The following is a 19,672-nucleotide window of genomic DNA, read 5'->3' as shown; positions in this document are numbered from 1 at the left end:
AGTAGTACACATAAAAAATAGGATTGAAATGCTGATTATTTTCTACTGAGAATTTCATCATTGATGGTGGGCGTGGGCGCCATACATGATCAGAAACTCATCATCACCTATTATACTGTACACCTGCACAGTGAGTGATAAAACCAGATACAATACAATCCCTTAACAACTACTTCACAACACCCCATACACATCCAAATAAATGTCTGCCTAAGAGTAAGTGCCTAGGATGTACTTGTGTTTAACAGATTAAAGCTAGTTTAACCACTTAAAGGGTCAGGACACTCCCCCCCGTCATTTATTTGATCAGCATTGAGAAATTAAAAGAAACATAAAATGCAGGCGTGGTTATCCGTTGTTGTGGGGGGGAGGGGCGGAGTCCAGTGTGCATATCATTGTATTTTGAATCATCGCCGCAGAAAGCTGGCCGCATCAACAATGCGAATTCTGAACACAAAAATGTTGCTGTTGCAGGTGTAAAAAGAATACAGATTCCACAACCATTGAGCTAATATGTAATGAGTAGTGCCAAATATTTCTTTTCTACCCAGAAATCTGGAAATACACAGAAATATCTTCATAAACATCAGAAAGCTCTGAAACCAGAAGTATATGAGAGAATTGTACTATTCTAAGGACACAATTATTTTTGTTAAAATCTATATTCGTTGACTGGGGTCAGTCTTTCCCTCCAAAATTGCTTCACTGAAAGTAGCAGATCTATAAGCTCACTATGCAAATTATGCAATGCACCATGTTGTGAGCCAGGATGGCTATTTTCACAGACAATTTGACAATTTTTTACCAAACGTTTTCCCAGAATAGGTTAATGTGGTTAAGTTATAATAATGCTAGCCTAGTGTCTCCCCCATGGCCTCTTTCTTTTTGTACTCCGGACATATTTATGTAGTGGAAAACATTAGATGTAAAAGCACTGCAGTCCGACTTGCTATCCTGCCTCTCTTGTCTCTCTAGCGGCTCTAGCCCCTAGGCAGCCTCAGGGTCTTTGTGAAATTGGGTGTGAATATGCATGTCCTACAGCGCATGAACAATTCTGTTATTCAGTCGTCAACTTAAAAGGCCTAATTTCACAAGACATTACGAGTAACAACACAATTATTATTCCCGCCAGGACGCCGGAATGACCGAAGGCCAGAGATTATTGTTTTTACTCAATAAAGATTGATTCTGATTCCTGTGAGACTGGCCGTCTGAACAGCTCATCTCTGGCACAGTTGGACCAATCAGTGCGAAACTTCACACGCACACTCCCAATAGGCCAAGGAAGAATCTTTGCCCCAAATATTTCAAATCAGCCTCATGGTGGCACTATAACCGGCCACTTCATGTGTTGGCCTATAACTCTTAGGTGGTAAAGTCGGTAAATCAAAATACCCCCCCTGGATTCTTCCACATACTGTATAGGCCCTGGCCATTTATGCCAGACAAGATTTTCCACCATTTCATGTTTTCTTCTAAACATTTTGCTACTACTACACATTTGTCCCAAAACACAAATCGGTATGTAGCCTATCCTATCAGGCAGATGTTGCAGATTCAACTCCAATTGGCTATGACTGCCTTTCAAGTTTTGCCCACCCTGGGTAGGCAATGATCCTGGTGCAGTGGTGGCGATCTGTGCCCTGAGGAGCACTTTAATTTTGGTGTTCCTTCATTAAGCCTCTATATTCCTCAGTAGCATTTGTATGATGAATGCATGTGTGGAGGGATTTTGTTACCTTCAAAGAGCTGAGCATACTGGGGGAATCCTGCTGCTCGCAACCAGTCGCACGCTTCCTTCGCCTCGATTTCTGAAACGGAAAGAAATATGACCATGAGTAAGCCTATTAAAAAATCAAAAGAACGACGTTCAACTTATTTAAAGTTTGACAATACCCCCACAGCAACTACCCCAGAAGGACATCTCCTGATGCATTTGGCATATCAGAAATACAGCAGATTTAAGGGTTAGGGTTAGCCTCTGAGACTATAGATTCCATAGAACCCTCTATTCTGGATGTGAGGTCAACCAGCTGGCTATATCCCTGAATGTTAGTCAGTCTGGTTAAAAAAAAACAAAAAAAACCCTACTCCCATGATGGAGGGACATGGAATCTTATATAACCATCTGTGGTCTGGTAAACTCATCTGCAAATTAAACGATATAATCTGAGAACAAAACCTTTAAAAGCTGGAATGAATAAAAACGGAATATACTACTGCAGTGACCAGCCCCAGATGTTTAGATTTTTTGCTGTACAGGTAAGAAAGACCTTTATGTTAAAAAATCACACCCGTGTGAACTAGTGCGGGGCGCTCTAATCATCGTACATGAGGGCGCTAGACCCTCCTATATACAGCTTTTCGTCCCGTGACGTCTCACATTTGCCATTGATAATGAATGGAGAATTTACGTCATATGTGCCTGAAATATGACGTAAATGTGTGGCAACACAAACATTAAATGCCATTGAGAATGAAAGGAAAATTTACGTCATATGTAGACGAGCAAATCGGATAACCAATCACATAAATTCAGTTGTCATCTTACAGTACATGATTATGTGAAAAGATGAGTTTTTTAAAACATTGTATCACGGTTAAAAATAACATAAGTTGACAAATTAATTCATGAAGAAGTATATTCTTTTTTTTGGATGATGTACGACGACAAGAGAGCCCCTCAGTCACTTCACACTGGTGTGATTTTTTAAATTAAAAGCCCATAGACTGGCCCAGACGGTTAGCTCAACCGTCTGGGCACCTAGGCTGCCAAGCCAGCCTGACGGCGTGCCGCGGGCTCGACTCCCGATCCCGACGGCCTTTGCCGCGTGTCTTCCCCCATCTCTCTCCCCATTTCCTGTCAGTCTACTTTCAACCTAACTTTCAAAGGCAGAAAAAGCCACAAAAAAAAGACTCAAAAAAAAAAAGCCCATAGACTTAAGTTGGCTGCCATATGACATAATGTCCGAAAGCCAGACGTTGCAGGGGGCTAGCGTTTAAGTTTATCCGGTAACAATAACTATAGTCAACCACACTAATGATGAATAGCCGATGTACTGAAAAGTGGTTAAATGATCAAAGCCATGATAACTCTTTGAGGTGCCGAGTGGTCTATGAACCAGCTAGCAGCTGCCCTCCTGGCTTTCTCCTGAAGAACTGACCCCAAGCAGTTGGGTTCACATGTTGACCTTTCTGACCTCTAGAACATGACATCTCCAGTCTCCAGATCCCCTGATGACAGGGGAGAGGAAACAGGACATTGGCACTGTGCCATTAATGCTAATAGAGTTGTTGGGTGTAATTTTACTGCCTCGCCCCCAACGAGACAAAAGTGACAACACAAAACTAAAGCAGCAGTTAAACAGCTTTACACGAAAATAGTTAATATATAATATAAAGGAAGCTCAACTCTTTCACTGATAAATCCATATCATTTGTCATTAGTCAACCTGCATATCATCGCAGAAACCAGCAAAATAAATAAAGAAATCAATACTAGGCTATTGAACAACCTTTACGTCTGAGTGTATGAAAAGTATTAAAAAGTGCTTTTGACAAAACCACCTAACTCCATTGGACAATCAAACTGTCTGCTAAAGCAGCTAACTCCACCCTCTCATGCAAGTATCTGACAATATATAAAGTCACAGTACCAACTTTAAAAAATATGTGCTTTACTAAACAAATGTCATAAAAATAAAGATCCTTCACATGGTGTATGTTTCACTCCCTGTCTGCGTACAGCATGATATAACTGAAGAATAGACATTCATCAAACAATACAGTATACGTTAAGTATAGTTAATCTATGCTTGCATTCAAAATACTACCATTGTTCCCAAGTCACTAATCCAGGACTCACCTGTGCCGTGATATGTCTATATCCCTGAAATTCAATGAAAACGTTCGCTACTTTGGTCTGCAGACTGACCAACAACTGAATAAATATTAGCAGTTCCCTGTGTGTGTGTGTGTGTGTGTGTGTGTGTGTGTGTGTGTGTGTGTGTGTGTGTGTGTGTGTGTGTGTGTGTGCGTGCGTGCGTGCGTGCGTGCGTGCGTGCGTGCGTGCGTGCGTGCGTGCGTGCGTGCGTGCGTGCGTGCGTGCGTGCGTGCGTGCGTGTACGTGTGTCCTTGGATGACAAAAATCTGCTGTTTACCCCCTTAACCTGCATGGAGATTAGCAGTTGAGTCAACATGTGTACTCCCAATAACACTGCTCTGTTCCTACCTACGGTATGTTACCAGGAGCCAAGGCTTCCTATTCAAATGGGCTCCCCTTCCACCTGATGATATCAGGCCGGTATTATTCCACTGCACCACATATTGAAAACGCAGCCTCAGGTCCTCTCTCTGTCCCACAGCCACAGGTATAACAACTGGCAACAAGAAATCTGAGATGGGAATTCCTCTGTGTTTGACAACACAATCTGAGAACCCATCGGCAAAGAAATAAAGGACAAACGCCCTCTTTTCCATTGAATTAGCGTGTCAACAGTCTGTCTCGAGAGACTATAGACATACCATATAACGGAGACGTTATGTCCCCTCGTCCATTCTCTAAGGACATCTCTTGTGGTATGACTGGTGTTCGTGACACGCCAAGGTGTGTGAACTTGAGTTTACTACGAAGAGCCTCCTGTGTACAAATTGTGTAGAGTCTAAAATTGCAGTGTCACAAAAGACATGATACCCAAGTAGTGCCGTGACACAATGGCCCAGCATGACCAACAGCAATGCCACAAATGCGAATACTTTCTTTACAATACGATATATGTAACTTCATTGCTGTCAGCAACAATTCATTATGCAATTCAACGCACAGCAGACGTATGTATATGGTATGTAACAGCATGTACTAAGAAGAACAACATAAAGCATGCTTGGATCTGAAATAATACAAGCATTGCCAAAGTCAGCTTTGAAAGCCTCCTTCACATTCCAGTTAGTCCCTCACAAACTACCTATTGGATAAGAGCCAATAATATGAGTTCAAACTTTTTAGGATTTTATTTTCCGACAGAATCACTAACTGTGGACAATATCCTCCCTAACACCTTTTTCCCCATGTGATATCTACACATTTTCAAAATCTGTCAAGCAACAATATAATTTATAATCGTTTACTTACGGGATATTTTCATCATAGAATCTTATGTCCGTCAAGACTTAAAGTATCTCAACATGTCAAAGCATCTTCATTCCCACGCTGAGCCACATTCCTGCTTTCTCTGAAAAGGGCAGTTTTAACTCAGATCCAAGGCTTGCTGTTTCTCATTCTTTCTCCTCTCCCTTTCCATCTACCCCCAACAACCATATGCCTGTCCCAGCACTAAATCTGTCCTTCTCCCACCCCCTTGCTACTGCGGACTCCCCACTAGTGTTCTGATTCAGCCCCCTTCTTCAGTTCCTTGTGCCTGTAGCCCTGTACCTCCTACCCAGATCTGCCCACCACAATTCTTGTCTAAAGCACTCAGCGCATTTTTGGCACAGAAGACCTGAGCTGTAGCCAAAGAGCAAGCAGCATGTCTATACGCAACATGGCACTTTGTATTGTATGAGACAGAACAACATTTAACTTGTAAAGAATTTCACTTAAAAGATCTTGATAAATTCAAACACTGTGTTTCATAATACTATTGTTTTTTTAACAACGTTTTTATTTTAACCAGTTTTATTTTAAGGTTAAAGAAAAGATTTATTCCACAGAATCCCAGATGTTCCAGCTAACTGACGGAATGGAAATACGTCAGCTGCTGTAGTGGGGGGAAAACCGTGACATAAACTGTCAGCAATCAGCGGCGATGATTCATGCTGAGCCAGTCGGCTTACAAGGCTCTGTGTTAACATCACCAGAACTATCTCCTTGGCCTCTGTCTCGGTCTCAACTCCCTTGTCTGACGGAAATGGCAGAATGAATGAATGAATGAATGAATGGCACTGTCTGATCTTTGTCGTCAGACACAGCATGTACAGTGTTGGCCAGCCACTTAACAGATAGATGGAAAAGTCATTCTAAGAACTGACTATTGTAAGACGAGCTATCTCATAAATATCTAAATATGGATTTACTTGTATTAAACAAATCCTTGTTCAAATACTAGATGTATCAGCAATCTGCTTTACAGCAAGATGTTATAATTATGCAATGCATTCATTGGTTACGAGAAACCCATCAGCTTACAAATCTCATAACAAAAGACATCAGTAAAATATGTAAAAGTACAGTCTGTGTGATAAATGAGGAGATTTCCTTTAGTCCCAATGTATGGATATTTAAATTTTAAATTGTAACCTTTATCGTGGCCACCAGACTCCAGACCATTACTGTACACTGGAAACTGTCTGTATCAAAAACACCTGGAGAGAGACACAGACAGCCAGACACAGACAGCCAGCCACAGACAGACAGCCACAGACACAGACAGACAGACACATGGAAGGAGATAGAGTGAGAGAGACAGAGATGGTTTGGGGAAATGGTTTCCAGTGGTGGGCTGGCTGACTGCCTGGAGGAAGGTGTTGTGAGCGACAAGAGGCGGGGAGGCAGAGAAATGAGGCCTCCTTTCTTCCTCTTCATGTTGCTGATTACATACAGACACCCACTCACGGTGAGCAGTCACCCTTACTGTAAGAGCAAGGCTAGACAGTACAGGGGAAACACAGTGCCCCCTCTGCTCTAGTCTGCCCAAAACCACAACATCTGATGTCTCATGCCCAAAATAGTCCACCCTACGTCTAACAGATCTCAACAGCGCATAGAAATGCAAGGAAGTGAGCACAGAAGTGATCATCAAACGCTGGCTCAAAGAAAAGAAGCAACATGGTGTGTAAACCGTAAAGCTCAATGGCCATTGGCCACCTTGAGATTGACTTGCTCTGTATGAAGTTGTTATGGTCCTCTTGAAATACAGGCCAGCACTGACTATGAAAAGATGGATTAATATTGTGGTGCCCCAGGTCATTCATCTAATATTGTGGGAATAATGCTTCCCTCTTTTCCACAGTAGGTTTTAATTAACACAGCCCCCCCGTGACCGTCAGAACCCCAGTGGGCGTCTGCATGCATCCTCAGCACAATATGCCACAATCATCTGTTCTGACCTAACAGCGAGTACCACTGCTGCCCTTGTCCTCAGTTTCAATCCACAGCCTTCTTTACCAAATATATAGTCTACTTTGTTGCACAGCGGTACCATTCGACTAAAATAGCTGATTCTCCACTGAAAGATAAACAAAGTATGAATTTGCCCATATCCTCATCACATCATAACAACAGACATGTAGCCTAGCCTTGTCAAAGAAGAGCGCTAATCTCTACAAGCAGCCTCAAACATAATGAGGTATTATTGTGTGTAAAGGTGAGTAACACAGTGAATGAATATCACTTCATTCATGTTTGAGTGTTTGGCACAGGAGCTCCTGGCACGGGCAATAATTACAGGCATTCTGTGGGCTGAGTCACACGCAGATTTCCAACCCTCTCATTTGATCCTGTGGAGAACCCAGGGGTCACTGGCCCGCAGACGACATAGGATGCTGGTTCAAAATTAGTCGGCCTTATGCTGAGTTGCTAGGCTACCAAAGTAAAGTTTCCTCAAATACAAATGACTTAGCAAATCTTGAGTCTATTTTAGCCCTGTGGTTTTGTGGTGACCTGTGGAGAGAATCCTTCAGCAGACCAGCGATGCCTCCAGTAACAAGTGGATGTAGACCTGACCATAGAGTTCCTGGTTTCTCTGAGGACTGTGCATTTAGTAAAGATAATGTTTCAGCTCCCGTGTGACCATGCAGTGGTGCCAAGGAGCCACTAGCATTTTTTGCTGGCTTCAACGATATTCATGTTCTCATTCAATAAACAATGCAACAATAATGCAGAATTGTATTTCAGATTTCTTGCACACATACATTATACACCTACAATTGCACAGTGACTTTGCATGCTTATCTCTCTATTTCAGATAATTAAAAGGAATGTGTTTAAAGGTGCCTGGAATTTGTTTGAGTGACCCCCCCAGTGGCACTACACACTTTGAGTGAAAGACAGAGGTCCACCTTTCATGTCAAAGTAGACGCACACAGCAAGAGCTTATTGATTCTGGAGTAAATAACAGGAGCATGTGAGGCAGAGGCTGCTGTTGACCACTGCTAAAGCTTGCTGGGTCAAAAGTCATCTGTGGCTGTTTTTCCCCCTCTAGAGGTCCTGTATTGAACTCAAACAAGAGCAGCACAGCTGTGGTAACACTCTCCTTCACCTCTGAGGGACACCCAGAGAGAGGGGAGACCCTTTCATCTTCAGGCAGACATTCAAACTCTCACTCACTCTCTCTGCTATCAGCACAGGTTTCCGCCTGTGCACTGCCTACTCCTAATTATTATTAATTATAATATTATGCATGCGTGCGACGTGCATGCATACATGCTGCTGATGACATCGAGAAAAGGTGAGACAATGTCGTTTCTTTTCTATGTAAAGTGTCTTGAGACAACTTGTGATTTGGGACAATAATAACATTGACAAAAAGTGTGCATCAGGAAAGGGAACCCCTGACCCTTCAAAAAAACCACCTCAGCGATCTTCGGAAACCTTCAGCATCTATGTCACACTGGCAGCAACTCTGAGCAGAACATAAATTAATCAGCAGAGCTCTCTGAAATAAATGCGAGTGATGGCTTGCAAACCACTGTGAACAAGATAAACACTTCCAGACATTGGACTCCAGCCATTTTCCCACACATGCTAAAGTGTTTTGACAACCATTTTGCAGGCCTTTGTGAAGGATTTGCTTTCTTTGGTGAGAAAAATATCAACTTTGGCTTTGGAGATTTCCTTTTTCATTTCATCAAGGCATACCTCCGTCCACCACTGTATTGATTCTGCAAGCAAATCGTGATTTTATTATTTTCTTGTGGGGGTAATCACTGTACTAGTGAGATAAGATTATTAGTTCTGGCTGCAGTAAATTAAACAAAACCATACCATGACTGATGAAGGTTAGACAATAATGACACCCATCAGGGACTAGCAAAGCATGACCATATCCCATAGTTTTCTTTTCTCTGAAACAATGATAACATCAACCATATAGCTGTTTTATCTCTTGTTGCTTTTAGTCTTCATAATAAAGGCACGTTTTATTAAACTTAGTCCCAGCTATTTTCAAAGGCAATAATAGCGTGACAAATCTGCTGAGCCAGCGTATATAAAGAACAAGAGCCTGCTGGGAGAGATTAGGAGAGATATTGTACCTGTGGGCATTTGTGCTGCCCTGTGTCCAGATGCAAGACTCCAGCAGGGGCCAGCCTAGCTGCTCCTCAGTCAGCTCCTTTCTCTGTCAACCAACTTCCCTTTGGAGCGCTCTGGTTCCTGCTATCCTACCATCATTATTTCTCTCTCTCTCTCTCTCTCTCTCTCCTCCCTTTTGTCTCATGCTTCCCTCCCTCTCAGTGAGGCTCATCTGGGCTTCTTCAGTTGTCTCTTCAACTCCTCCTCTACTTTCCTCATACCAACTATTGTACAGCTGCATTCTCAAGATTTAAGATTAACGCGTTTTACTGTTACATCTTGTGTGTAAACAAACGTACGTTTCAGGTTCCTCAGACATTGTTGCACCACCATAATAAACATATTCAAAACAATACTAGAGAGAGGATAATAAAGTGTGTATGTTGGTACTAGCACACTTGAGGTAATTGTAGTTTTGTATCATTATTATGACCAATTTGGACAAGCAAAGTAGTTCTACATTACTGTATCATATTCTACACGTGAGTGTGAGTCCTTTCAAAGTCACTTTAAGTACATGGGTATCTCTTGAAGCATGATATAGCTGCAGTAAGCTACATGCCATGCCATGCTTTCCACAGTCATAATATAGGCTTGTGTGCTGTAATTCTTCCTTTCCTTTGATAGTATACATAAGCACTGTAATTTGGTTTTCCAAGAGTTCTGTATAACACAACTGGAAGGGGAGGGAGGGCTATGCATCACTGACAAACACATAGCCAGCTGACCTAAAATCTCTACACAAACATTACAAATAATTGACTGGATGCCAGCCCAGGCCATTTACATACAGTATGTTCCTTAAGTCCCGCACAAAACCAAATGTTTCACACGCTTAGCTCAGAAGCTATTATTTATTTATTTATTACAAGTTACAACCATTACTATTAAAATGGGAGAACTAAGACTATACTTAGGAAACATGTCTGCAGTATCTTACAGCGATAGAGGGTATCCTCCCACTTGGACAGATTCCCAATGGGGACTACAAGGGAATCCCCTCCTTCTCTGGGAATGGCCACAAGCATCATTTATATTTTGTCGTACAACGATGTTGCTCTCTGAAAATTACCTTTTATTTCAAGTGAACATCAAAGGTCTCTCTTTGGAAGAGCAATAAGGTTAATTGATCATGCAACAAAGTACGGGGTAGAGAGGAGCTTGATGTCAGAATGGTGCTGAACAAATTAAAAAACGAACCATCCTTACACTATAGGTCCAATTAACCCATGAATACCTGAGGCCCATTCTACAAATGCCTTCTAATTCAGTAGTTCTCAAACTTTTTGTTAATTCAAAATTATTTAACATTTTTCAAAAACTTTCAACAATAGCAAATGTACAAGCTTGCAGCTTTGTGCCGTGCTGTGAGCTTGTATCTGCTTGTATATGAAGCTCCATTTTCGTCACCGCTAAATCCCTTCTTTGCCTTTTTTTACTATTTTGAAAAACATTTTTGAATAGTTCAACTAGCCAATCTACATTGACACATTGTGAGCTTGTAGACTGGCCATTTTAACTATTCAAAAATATTTTGCAAAATAGTAATAAAAAAAAAGGCAAAGAAGTTTAGGGATAAGGGGTTTAGCGGTGACGAAAATGGAGCCCCATGGTGTGCTTTCCCTGTTTTAATGGGTCCAAGATTCAGTAGCCCTGGAATGCACAGCTGATATGCATAATCATAGTATGACACAAGGCAGCACATGTTATCTTACGCAATGAGGTGTGTATCTGACTGACTGCTTATCTAGCTAGAACACTATCTGATAAAGCCCAACAATTGATTTCCACATTCCAAGCACAGTCTGCGCTTGGAATGTGGAAATCAATTGTTGGGCTTTATCAGAGAATCTAAGTTGTGAGAGCATGCATGTGCATAGAACTTCTACAGCCCACGCCGATATGAAATGCAGGACTGATTATTTCATGCATGGCTAGTGGTTAGCACTCATAGTAGATTGTCTTCTGACAGTCAGAACTCGTGGAGGACTTTAACATGTCATGAACACAGCATGCTGAATGCCTGTGGTCTGAAAGCACACTTTCTCTGAATGGAATGTTGTACACATTTTTACCAGGGGAGGGCAGTGGAGCACCAAAACGGAGATAACTTTGGCACAGTACATATAGCTTGACAGACTACACTACTAGTAGAGAGTGAGACACAACAAATATGACCATAAGAATTGTATCCAACAGGAAACTTCGTTTTGAAAGAAAGAGATGACAAAATACAATAGATATAGGCTACAGACACAACCTCATTCACTGTTCTCCACAAAATCCTTAACAGTAATAGGACGTCATTATTTGCGTCACATGCCATTATGTAATTGTTCCTTTTCATTGGAAATGGCTTAATAAGGTTTTTCTGTTAATTGGCATTGTATTCTGTGTGGAATGCAATTGGCCTTTGAACGGGGGAAAGTTTTCCTGCCTGGCTCTGTTAATGTGTGACTGTGTTCCTGTGTCACAGGAGCCAAGGTATTTCACTGTTTCCGATTGTCAATGATTATCCTCACACATGTGGCAACTGTCAACTCACTTATCTTGTGTATAGGAAGAATCACAGCACACACGTGTAATAGCCAAATATACATGAAAACGTGGGCACATCCTGCCACCTCTAGGCAGAGAGATGTAGTGTATATCTGCAATATAACTGAAGTGACTCTGTGACTGACTGACAGAAGGATGGACTGTAGTCATGGTTGGGTAAAATGTAGTGTTTCATTGTAAATACAATTTGTAGATCTAACTTCAATGTAAATGTATAGGTTAACTTAACTATGACTAAGTCATTCAGTAATCTGTAACTGTAACTACAATGACTGCAGTAGGACTAACAAGTAATAAGAGAGGAGTGATGTCATACTCTTCCAAATTAACAATTAGGTTGGAGACTGGAGATGATGTCACTTTTTGGTTACCCCTCGAATCAACCATGCATTAGCAGCTAGCAGCTAGTGTCGTTCACTGATTGGAGACTGGAGATTAAGTCAGTTTTTTTTGTGAAGGTGTTGTCTGTCAACGCTGTACTGGAAATGTGATTTCAAGTGGGACTGGTTTAGTTAACCAAGCTACGAAATTGGCGTCTCTTAACGTTGTCAAGAGTGGATTGAGCGGCCTGGGCCATGGCTCAGTGGTCCAGGCACCTTGGCTGGTAATCCAGTCTGGCAGTGTGCCGCAGGTTCGACTCCCGATCCCGACGGCCTTTACTGCATGTCTTCCCCCCCATCTCTCTCCCCATTTCCTGTCAGCCTACTGTCTGTCCCTCCATTAAATATATAAAATAAAGGCGAAACTCATTGGGAGACCGAAAGGTCAGTGGTGCTTTTACGAATGATTGTGAGCTTCAGTTCTTGAGCGATTCTCACGACCCTCTACTATATTGCCGAATTAAGTGGAAAACGACATCACAGAACTGCCAAAACTGCGAAGAAAATGGTGGAACCCGTACGAAAACAATAAGGGGTTGAACCCTAATTATTATTTTTATCACTCATTACATTTCCTATAATAAAGATAATGGATAATGATGTTATCTAGCTATAATAGACTAATATTAGAACACACTTCCAAAAATAAATTACTTGTTTTCGTTTTTTAACATAATATTATTAACTTTATTTGACTCCTTGGGTCATATTTGACTCCTTGGGTCATATTTGACCGATAGCATTCCAGATTTGTTTATAGAGACTATCAGAATGAACTAAAATGGTGATAATTCATTTTGTTGCGTTAAAATAGCTGTTTCTGATTATATCATGAAGCCTTGTTTCAAATAAAGAAATGTAAATTTAAACTAAGCACTTTATTTAGTTTTAGTTTGAACTACTGGACAACGAATTTCAACATAAAGTTGATGATGAAACTGCTTTTTTTCATTGGATTGTGAAGTATGAGTGTTTGGACCCCAGGAAGAGTAGTCTTCGCTGTGATGAGGACTAATCTGTAATAAACAATAAATAAACAACTAGAAATGCACTCTGTCGAGATGCCAACTTGCGCCTTGCACAAAAATAGGCCATGTATGGCCTACTTGTGCGCAAGTAGAGCGCGCCATGAGGTGCGATCACCACTGGCATCACCGCTCCATCGTCCCTATAGAGCTCTCTGCTGTCCGGGTACGACTGCTGCTCTGAGTCCTAGAGCTCTCTGCTGTCTGGGTACGACTGCTGCTCTGAGTCCTAGAGCTCTCTGCTGTCTGGGTACGACTGCTGCTCTGAGTCCTAGAGCTCTCTGCTGTCTGGGTACGACTGCTGCTCTGAGTCCTAGAGCTCTCTGCTGTCCGGGTACGACTGCTGCTCTGAGCCCTAGAGCTCTCTGCTGTCCAACCTTGAAACGTACCTTAGTTACGTTACGTCACCAAGAAAGGTGGTTCCTTATTGGCTGAGAGAGGACGACATACATACATACATACATACATACATACATACATACATACATACATACATACATACATACATACATACATACATACATACATACATACATACATACATACATACCCAGCCCATCGCAGTACTTGCACGCTCTGCTTGCGCAAGTAATAAACCCAATATGAGGTCGACTCTAATATAAATTCCCAGGCTGAAACAGGTTGAACTTGATCCTAGCCTGGCTCCCGCCCTGAATCGCTACCATTACAAAAATATTTAGGATTCAGGTCTGGTGACTTTGCCAACGGCAGCATCACTCTTGATCGAAAATCTGATCGCAGCAGCTGATTGGCCATCAGCCCCGTCACTCGACAGCATCAAATAACAAACATGGCTGTATGCCCCCACTGCGGTGACTCGCGACCGTATCAATCTGGCTATTAAATCGACCTATGATAAATAGTTTCTTTACAGAAACGACAGGTTTTATAAACATCATCATTCGACATATTTTATCGCTTTTGTTTACATGCTAGTAGCGCTCGTTGACTGTGTTTGTTTGGTTAGCAACCGGGTTAGCCATAGCCACATGATTGACAACGTCGTCTCCTTTCCAATTCCTACTATTCTGATTGGTTGGTATGCCGAAGACTGCCGCATTGACAACGCCCATTCCAGAAACTGCTGCCATGGGGAGGGCTTTCAGTCTGAATAATGAAGTGAAACGAAATGTAAATTCAGACTGAGGTGGTGTACACACGAGGACGTATTTTGAGTTACCTGGGCAAGTATTTAGCCGATCTGCCCTTTTTGCCACACGGAGAGGGCGTTTTGGGGGACTTAAACGGCTAATTTTGAAACCACCTTCCAGAGTGGGAAAGTTTGGAGACGCGACTTTCTGGGTGGCCATCTACAGGCCGGCCATGTGTACTACAGCTTTCCCTTGAATCCGGAGCAGTTTACCGGTCTCGTCTATACAGCATAATAATTAACATAACCGCAATGTGGACGAAGGAAAGTTTTATATCGTTCACAAACTTGCGCGGCTAACAGCCCGAGCCGTTCTGCATTTGCATAATAACCAGGTGTATGCTAGCTAGCTATGTTCATGAATATAAGCCACCCTACATGCCTGCGTACTGAGTAGACATTCTATAAGACTACAATTACACTTATCAAACCTCAATTTGAATCGAGGCCAGTTTAAATTTGTTTCACATGCAGATTATCTGAAGTGCTACAGGTTGTGAGAGCCCCCTGATGAATAATTCAGTGCTTTTGACACACACACACACACACACACACACACACACACACACACACACACACACACACACACACACACACACACACACACACACACACACACACACACACACACACACACACACACACACACACACACACACACACACACACACACACACACACACACACACACACACACCGTAGAGAATCTTTTTACTGCTACAACATCACAAAAGACTACCTCACTTCAAGACCCTTTTTGGAGTAGGATTTTGAGTATGGGCTATCCAGTAGTGAGGAAGAAGAGAGGTAAGAGTGTAGTAGAGCTCGTCATCTTAAAAACTTTCAAGTGCTCCGGTCCTCCCACTATACAAGTGTTTACTTCTAGCTTGCCAAAAGAAATTAGGCCCTACAGGACAGCTGGCTATCTGCATCGTACAAGTGACAAGTGTGTGTGTGTGTGTGTGTGTGTGTGTGTGTGTGTGTGTGTGTGTGTGTGTGTGTGTGTGTGTGTGTGTGTGTGTGTGTGTGTGTGTGTGTGTGCGCGTGTGGACAAACTGGAATAATTGTAAGTGATAGAGCTGTATGGCTGAATTAACTCCAATTTACTAGTGATGCATCAGTAGTACTAACGGGTGCAGAGTTGAGAATCTGGCCTCCAGATGGTGTGAGACTGTGCACAGGAGGAAAATGGGAACAATGCAGAAGCACAGTAGCCACTCCAGAGCGATGAGGTAGAGAATGCGGCTCCAAAACCCCTGGAATATTGACAGGAAAGAGACACATTCCTCTACAATAAAACCAGGCCCCTTCCCTTGGCTTGCACAAAAGTACTACCGCAGCACAGTCAAAAGTCACTTTCCTTCCATTACACTTTATAGAAAGAAAGACAAAACAAAACCCTCTCTTAAAAGCTCACAATGTGTCGACACGTGATCGGATTTGATACTTTTTTGTGCCATTGTCGGGCAATCTTTGCTGTCAGAAAACCACTACTATTCAGGAAGTGGAAAAGAAAAGTAAGCTGTGTAGCATTGGAGCAATGTAGTTATTATTTAGTCATAACCTCTTACTTTTCTTTGGTTAATATTTATAAAATCCACAGACCGACTTAACAGCTTTCAACCTGGCGTCCATATTTTAGGCATGCCAGTATAGGTGACAATTTTGTAGCATTTTTTAAAATAAATAGTTCAAATACCAAATCTACAAGCTCACACAATGTGTCGACATGTGATCGGCTTTGCTACTTTGTTGTGCCATTGTCATACATACAACATATTAGAAAATAGGGCATCCGTTTAAAAAAGAACATAAAAAGATTAAGATTAAATATGGTTTCTGGCCAACAACGACAATATTAGGCTATTTATGGGAATACAGAGCAGTGACGCACATTGACAGCAGGTCACGGGTGCATTGATTCCCTGAATGAGGACCCACACACATATCTCTGGTGGTACACAAATGTCATCAAATCGGAAACATGACTAAGACCCCCACAAGCCTCCCTGGAATTCAGGGTGAAACAATATATGTGAGTAACTCTGCCAGTCACTACGGCCCCCACTCACTTTCAGTCTGCTATGTCAACAGGGCTGACCAGCTGGAATGCAGAAGCCGTTGAAAAGCAAGGAGATCACTCCCCTGACCCGCCACACTGCTGTCCTACCTCAATGCTAAAAGAGGATTAATTTAACATAATATTGTATCATATAGTTTTCCTATACAATGTTACACTGCTGACCTAAAGAGCAGGACGACCCTTTGACACACGTTTCCTGGTTAAATTCAATCTACTTTAAGATAAAGGCACACAGTACACACTCTCTGGAACATACAGTTACTTTTATCCTCTGTATCAGTTGATTGAGTCGCACTGCTTTGTTTATAGTGTGAGACAAGTCATGATCCAATCAGTGTACATTTGATCAGCCATCTTTGGCCTTGCTGATGCCGACGATGCTATCAAGCACACTGAAAACACACCCTGAATACACATACACTCACATGCACTGACACACACACACACACACACACACACACACACACACACACACACACACACACACACACACACACACACACACACACACACACACACACACACACACACACACACACACACACACAGACTTATAGACTGCTGGGAGGAGTTACAGTACCAGCTGTAGAGGTATAAAGATCTCTTTTCTACAGCAGCTTTGAAATCGTGGTAGACAGACTTGCAAAAGAGACAAATTCCTCTCTTTAGCAAGTTGCCTCTATTCTGGCTGTAGGCTAAGAATCTATTCTGGCTGTAGGCTAAGAATCTATTGTAGGCTAAGAATCTATTGTAGGCTAAGAAGTAAGAAATGTTAATGGAATAATGGAGTAAAACAAAACTGAAGCGCGCATAGAACACATTTCAAAGATGTACATCACAGATGACAGAAATTGTTGGTTTGCTTAAACCAGACAGTTATAATCTGAAAACACAAGCCCAGTAATGGTACATGACTCCACACGCCTAGAGACATCAGACCACCAGGATTTGCTCCACAGCATGTCATTCAGTGAAGTCCTGTGGGTCTTTCATTTCTAGAACCAACAAAAGACATGCTTGATGTGTTGATTTAATCCTCTGTGATGATACAGGTAATTTCCCCCAGAGTAGGGTGCATCATGGAACTGATGTATCACCGTGTGAGGAGAGGACTGTGACTGGGAGGACAGCTATGTTCTGGATCGATTAGTGGTGGTGGAGGCCTCTGCTAATGGAACGTGTTGTTATGAAATGTGGCCACACTTTGATCCAGCTTGAGGCCACTCACCTGCAGGAAGGAGGGGCGTGGTTTTGTTATGTGTGCCCCACCCCCATCCTCACAGACCTGGCCTATAAACACCAGATAGATTTGATTGTCAAGTGAGTTGTGAGACAACATTGAACAAAGCTGAGGGGAGTGGCAGGTCCCATGGTGGTACAACACTGTTTTGTCTAGATATATACAACATAAACATAAACAACTGTCCTCCAATGACCCCCCCCCCCTCCCCAAGGACAGGAAAATGTCAGGCAGACAAGATATTGGCTTCATCATCTTATTTTTTCCTAGTTACATGTCTGATCACTGCAATGCGATGCTTATCACCTGGCTATCAGTGTTTGTTTTTGACCCTGCATACAGTGCAGTGAGTATAGCAAAAAAAAGGGAAGCCATGACAACTGAAGGTCAAGTATGGTGTTCCTTGTTATTGCACTTCAGGCAATAGACAGGGTCTCCTTTCCAACACATTATTTGTATGGAATTCCATCTTTTGTTGACTGTGGGGGTTAATGACAGGAGAAACAAGAGAGTTGTTGTGACAAAAGTCATCAGCTGTCCCCAAACCAATGATGTCAGTAGCACAATACAACTTTTTGTGTGAGGGCCACCTGGTATTTGGTCACCCCCAAACCATCTATAAACCATATGTAAACCCAGAAATGTGGTGCTTTAGGTTCATTCTACAATCTGACTGCAGCTTAGCAACAAGTTACATTTGTAAATGATAGGCCCGCCAACTGCATCGGCTTAAGACCGCATAGAGACACTATGACTGGCTGTTAGGTCAAAGAACATGTACTTATATACGGTATGTATAAGACCATATTTCTGCTTTTGTATCTTGCACTTCTATCCAAACTCCTTTCATACCTCCAGCAATCCTCTTCAACAGTTGCTGCCTGGCAATGATCCTTCCCAATCTGTATCCAGAGCGTCTCCTGTGATGGTCCATTCTCAGGTAGATGTCCTGAGTCTCTGGGGTCATACTCCCAAGGCACTCGCTGCTTGGGGACCTTGGGAGTTCCCTAAACATGGCTGGTATGATCTCCAGAACTGACACCGCTAGAACTGGTCCCTGACCACTCCACTACTACTCTCTCCTACTAACAGAAGACTTCACATACAGACGCAAGCAGCCTAAAAATGAGCAGAGAGAGAGCAGAGGGAGTACAGCTCAGGGGGAGGAGTGCCAACACTTCACTCTACCTCTCCAAGTCACGTGACCACAGAGTAGCCAATAGTCAGGAAGCACTTGGAGTCCTGCCCACCATGCTGAGCTGAATCCAACGTCTGTGTGGGCGCTTGTCAGCTTTCCCCTGGTCTGGAGGGAAATATAAATACCAGTGGAATGCCTATGAACTGAGTAAGGGGAGAGGTAGTGGAAGGCTTAGGAAAATAGTGGCCTTTAGACCCACCCAGCACAAGAACAACTTGCCTGCTGTTGCCGTTCACGCACGTGCCAGTTTCACTTTTACCAGTGAGTCTGTGCTTTGCCGTGAAAAGCACTGAGGGTGAGAGAAGTTGTTTTCTTGGTGTTAGAATGCTAATTTCTGTTCCCCAACCCCCTCACGCAACTCCCAGCGTCCAGCAAGCCAAAGCCTCTTAACTCTTAGCAAGTCTCCACAAAGTGTGAGGATCCCTGGAGAAAAACCCTTTTAATTTGAACACCTTATATAATGAGGATTTTAGATCCCTACAATCTAACAATACGCTAGTCAGGGAAAACATGACATTTCTGTTCAGTTGAAATGGACCCCCAAGACTCAAGACTGACTGAATGGAAGTACATTTCAATGCTCTTTTAGTGATTGATTGATTGATTGATTTATTAACAGTATTCAGAATGGGTACATTTCAAATGAAAGCACAACTCAATACAAAAACCGTTACTGTGGACGACACCATGATAAAGCATTACACTTGTTTACAACTTGTTTACACATAAA

The 19,672-nt window shown here is 42.4% G+C and overlaps 1 protein-coding gene across 3 annotated transcripts in view; it reads right to left on the bottom strand.

Annotated features, from left to right (window-relative positions):
• stard13b (StAR related lipid transfer domain containing 13b) overlaps positions 1–19,672 on the bottom strand; it is a gene marked incomplete at its 5' end in the record, with an annotated part of 56,665 nt that overhangs the window by 10,910 nt on the left and 26,083 nt on the right. For 2 of the 3 annotated variants that reach the window (XM_079514815.1, XM_079514817.1), the window contains one exon: positions 1,740–1,811. In XM_079514815.1, the coding sequence (XP_079370941.1) occupies positions 1,740–1,811 (72 nt within the window). Of the gene's footprint in view, positions 1–1,739; positions 1,812–18,596; positions 18,809–19,672 lie in introns of those variants that run through there. The other variant, XM_079514816.1, reaches the window with a different exon arrangement.

Source organism: Electrona antarctica (assembly GCF_951216825.1).
Source record: "Electrona antarctica genome assembly, chromosome: 11".
NCBI lineage: Eukaryota > Metazoa > Chordata > Actinopteri > Myctophiformes > Myctophidae > Electrona > Electrona antarctica.
Note: the sequence above shows the minus strand (reverse complement) of the source record. Positions and strands in the feature narration are given on the sequence as shown.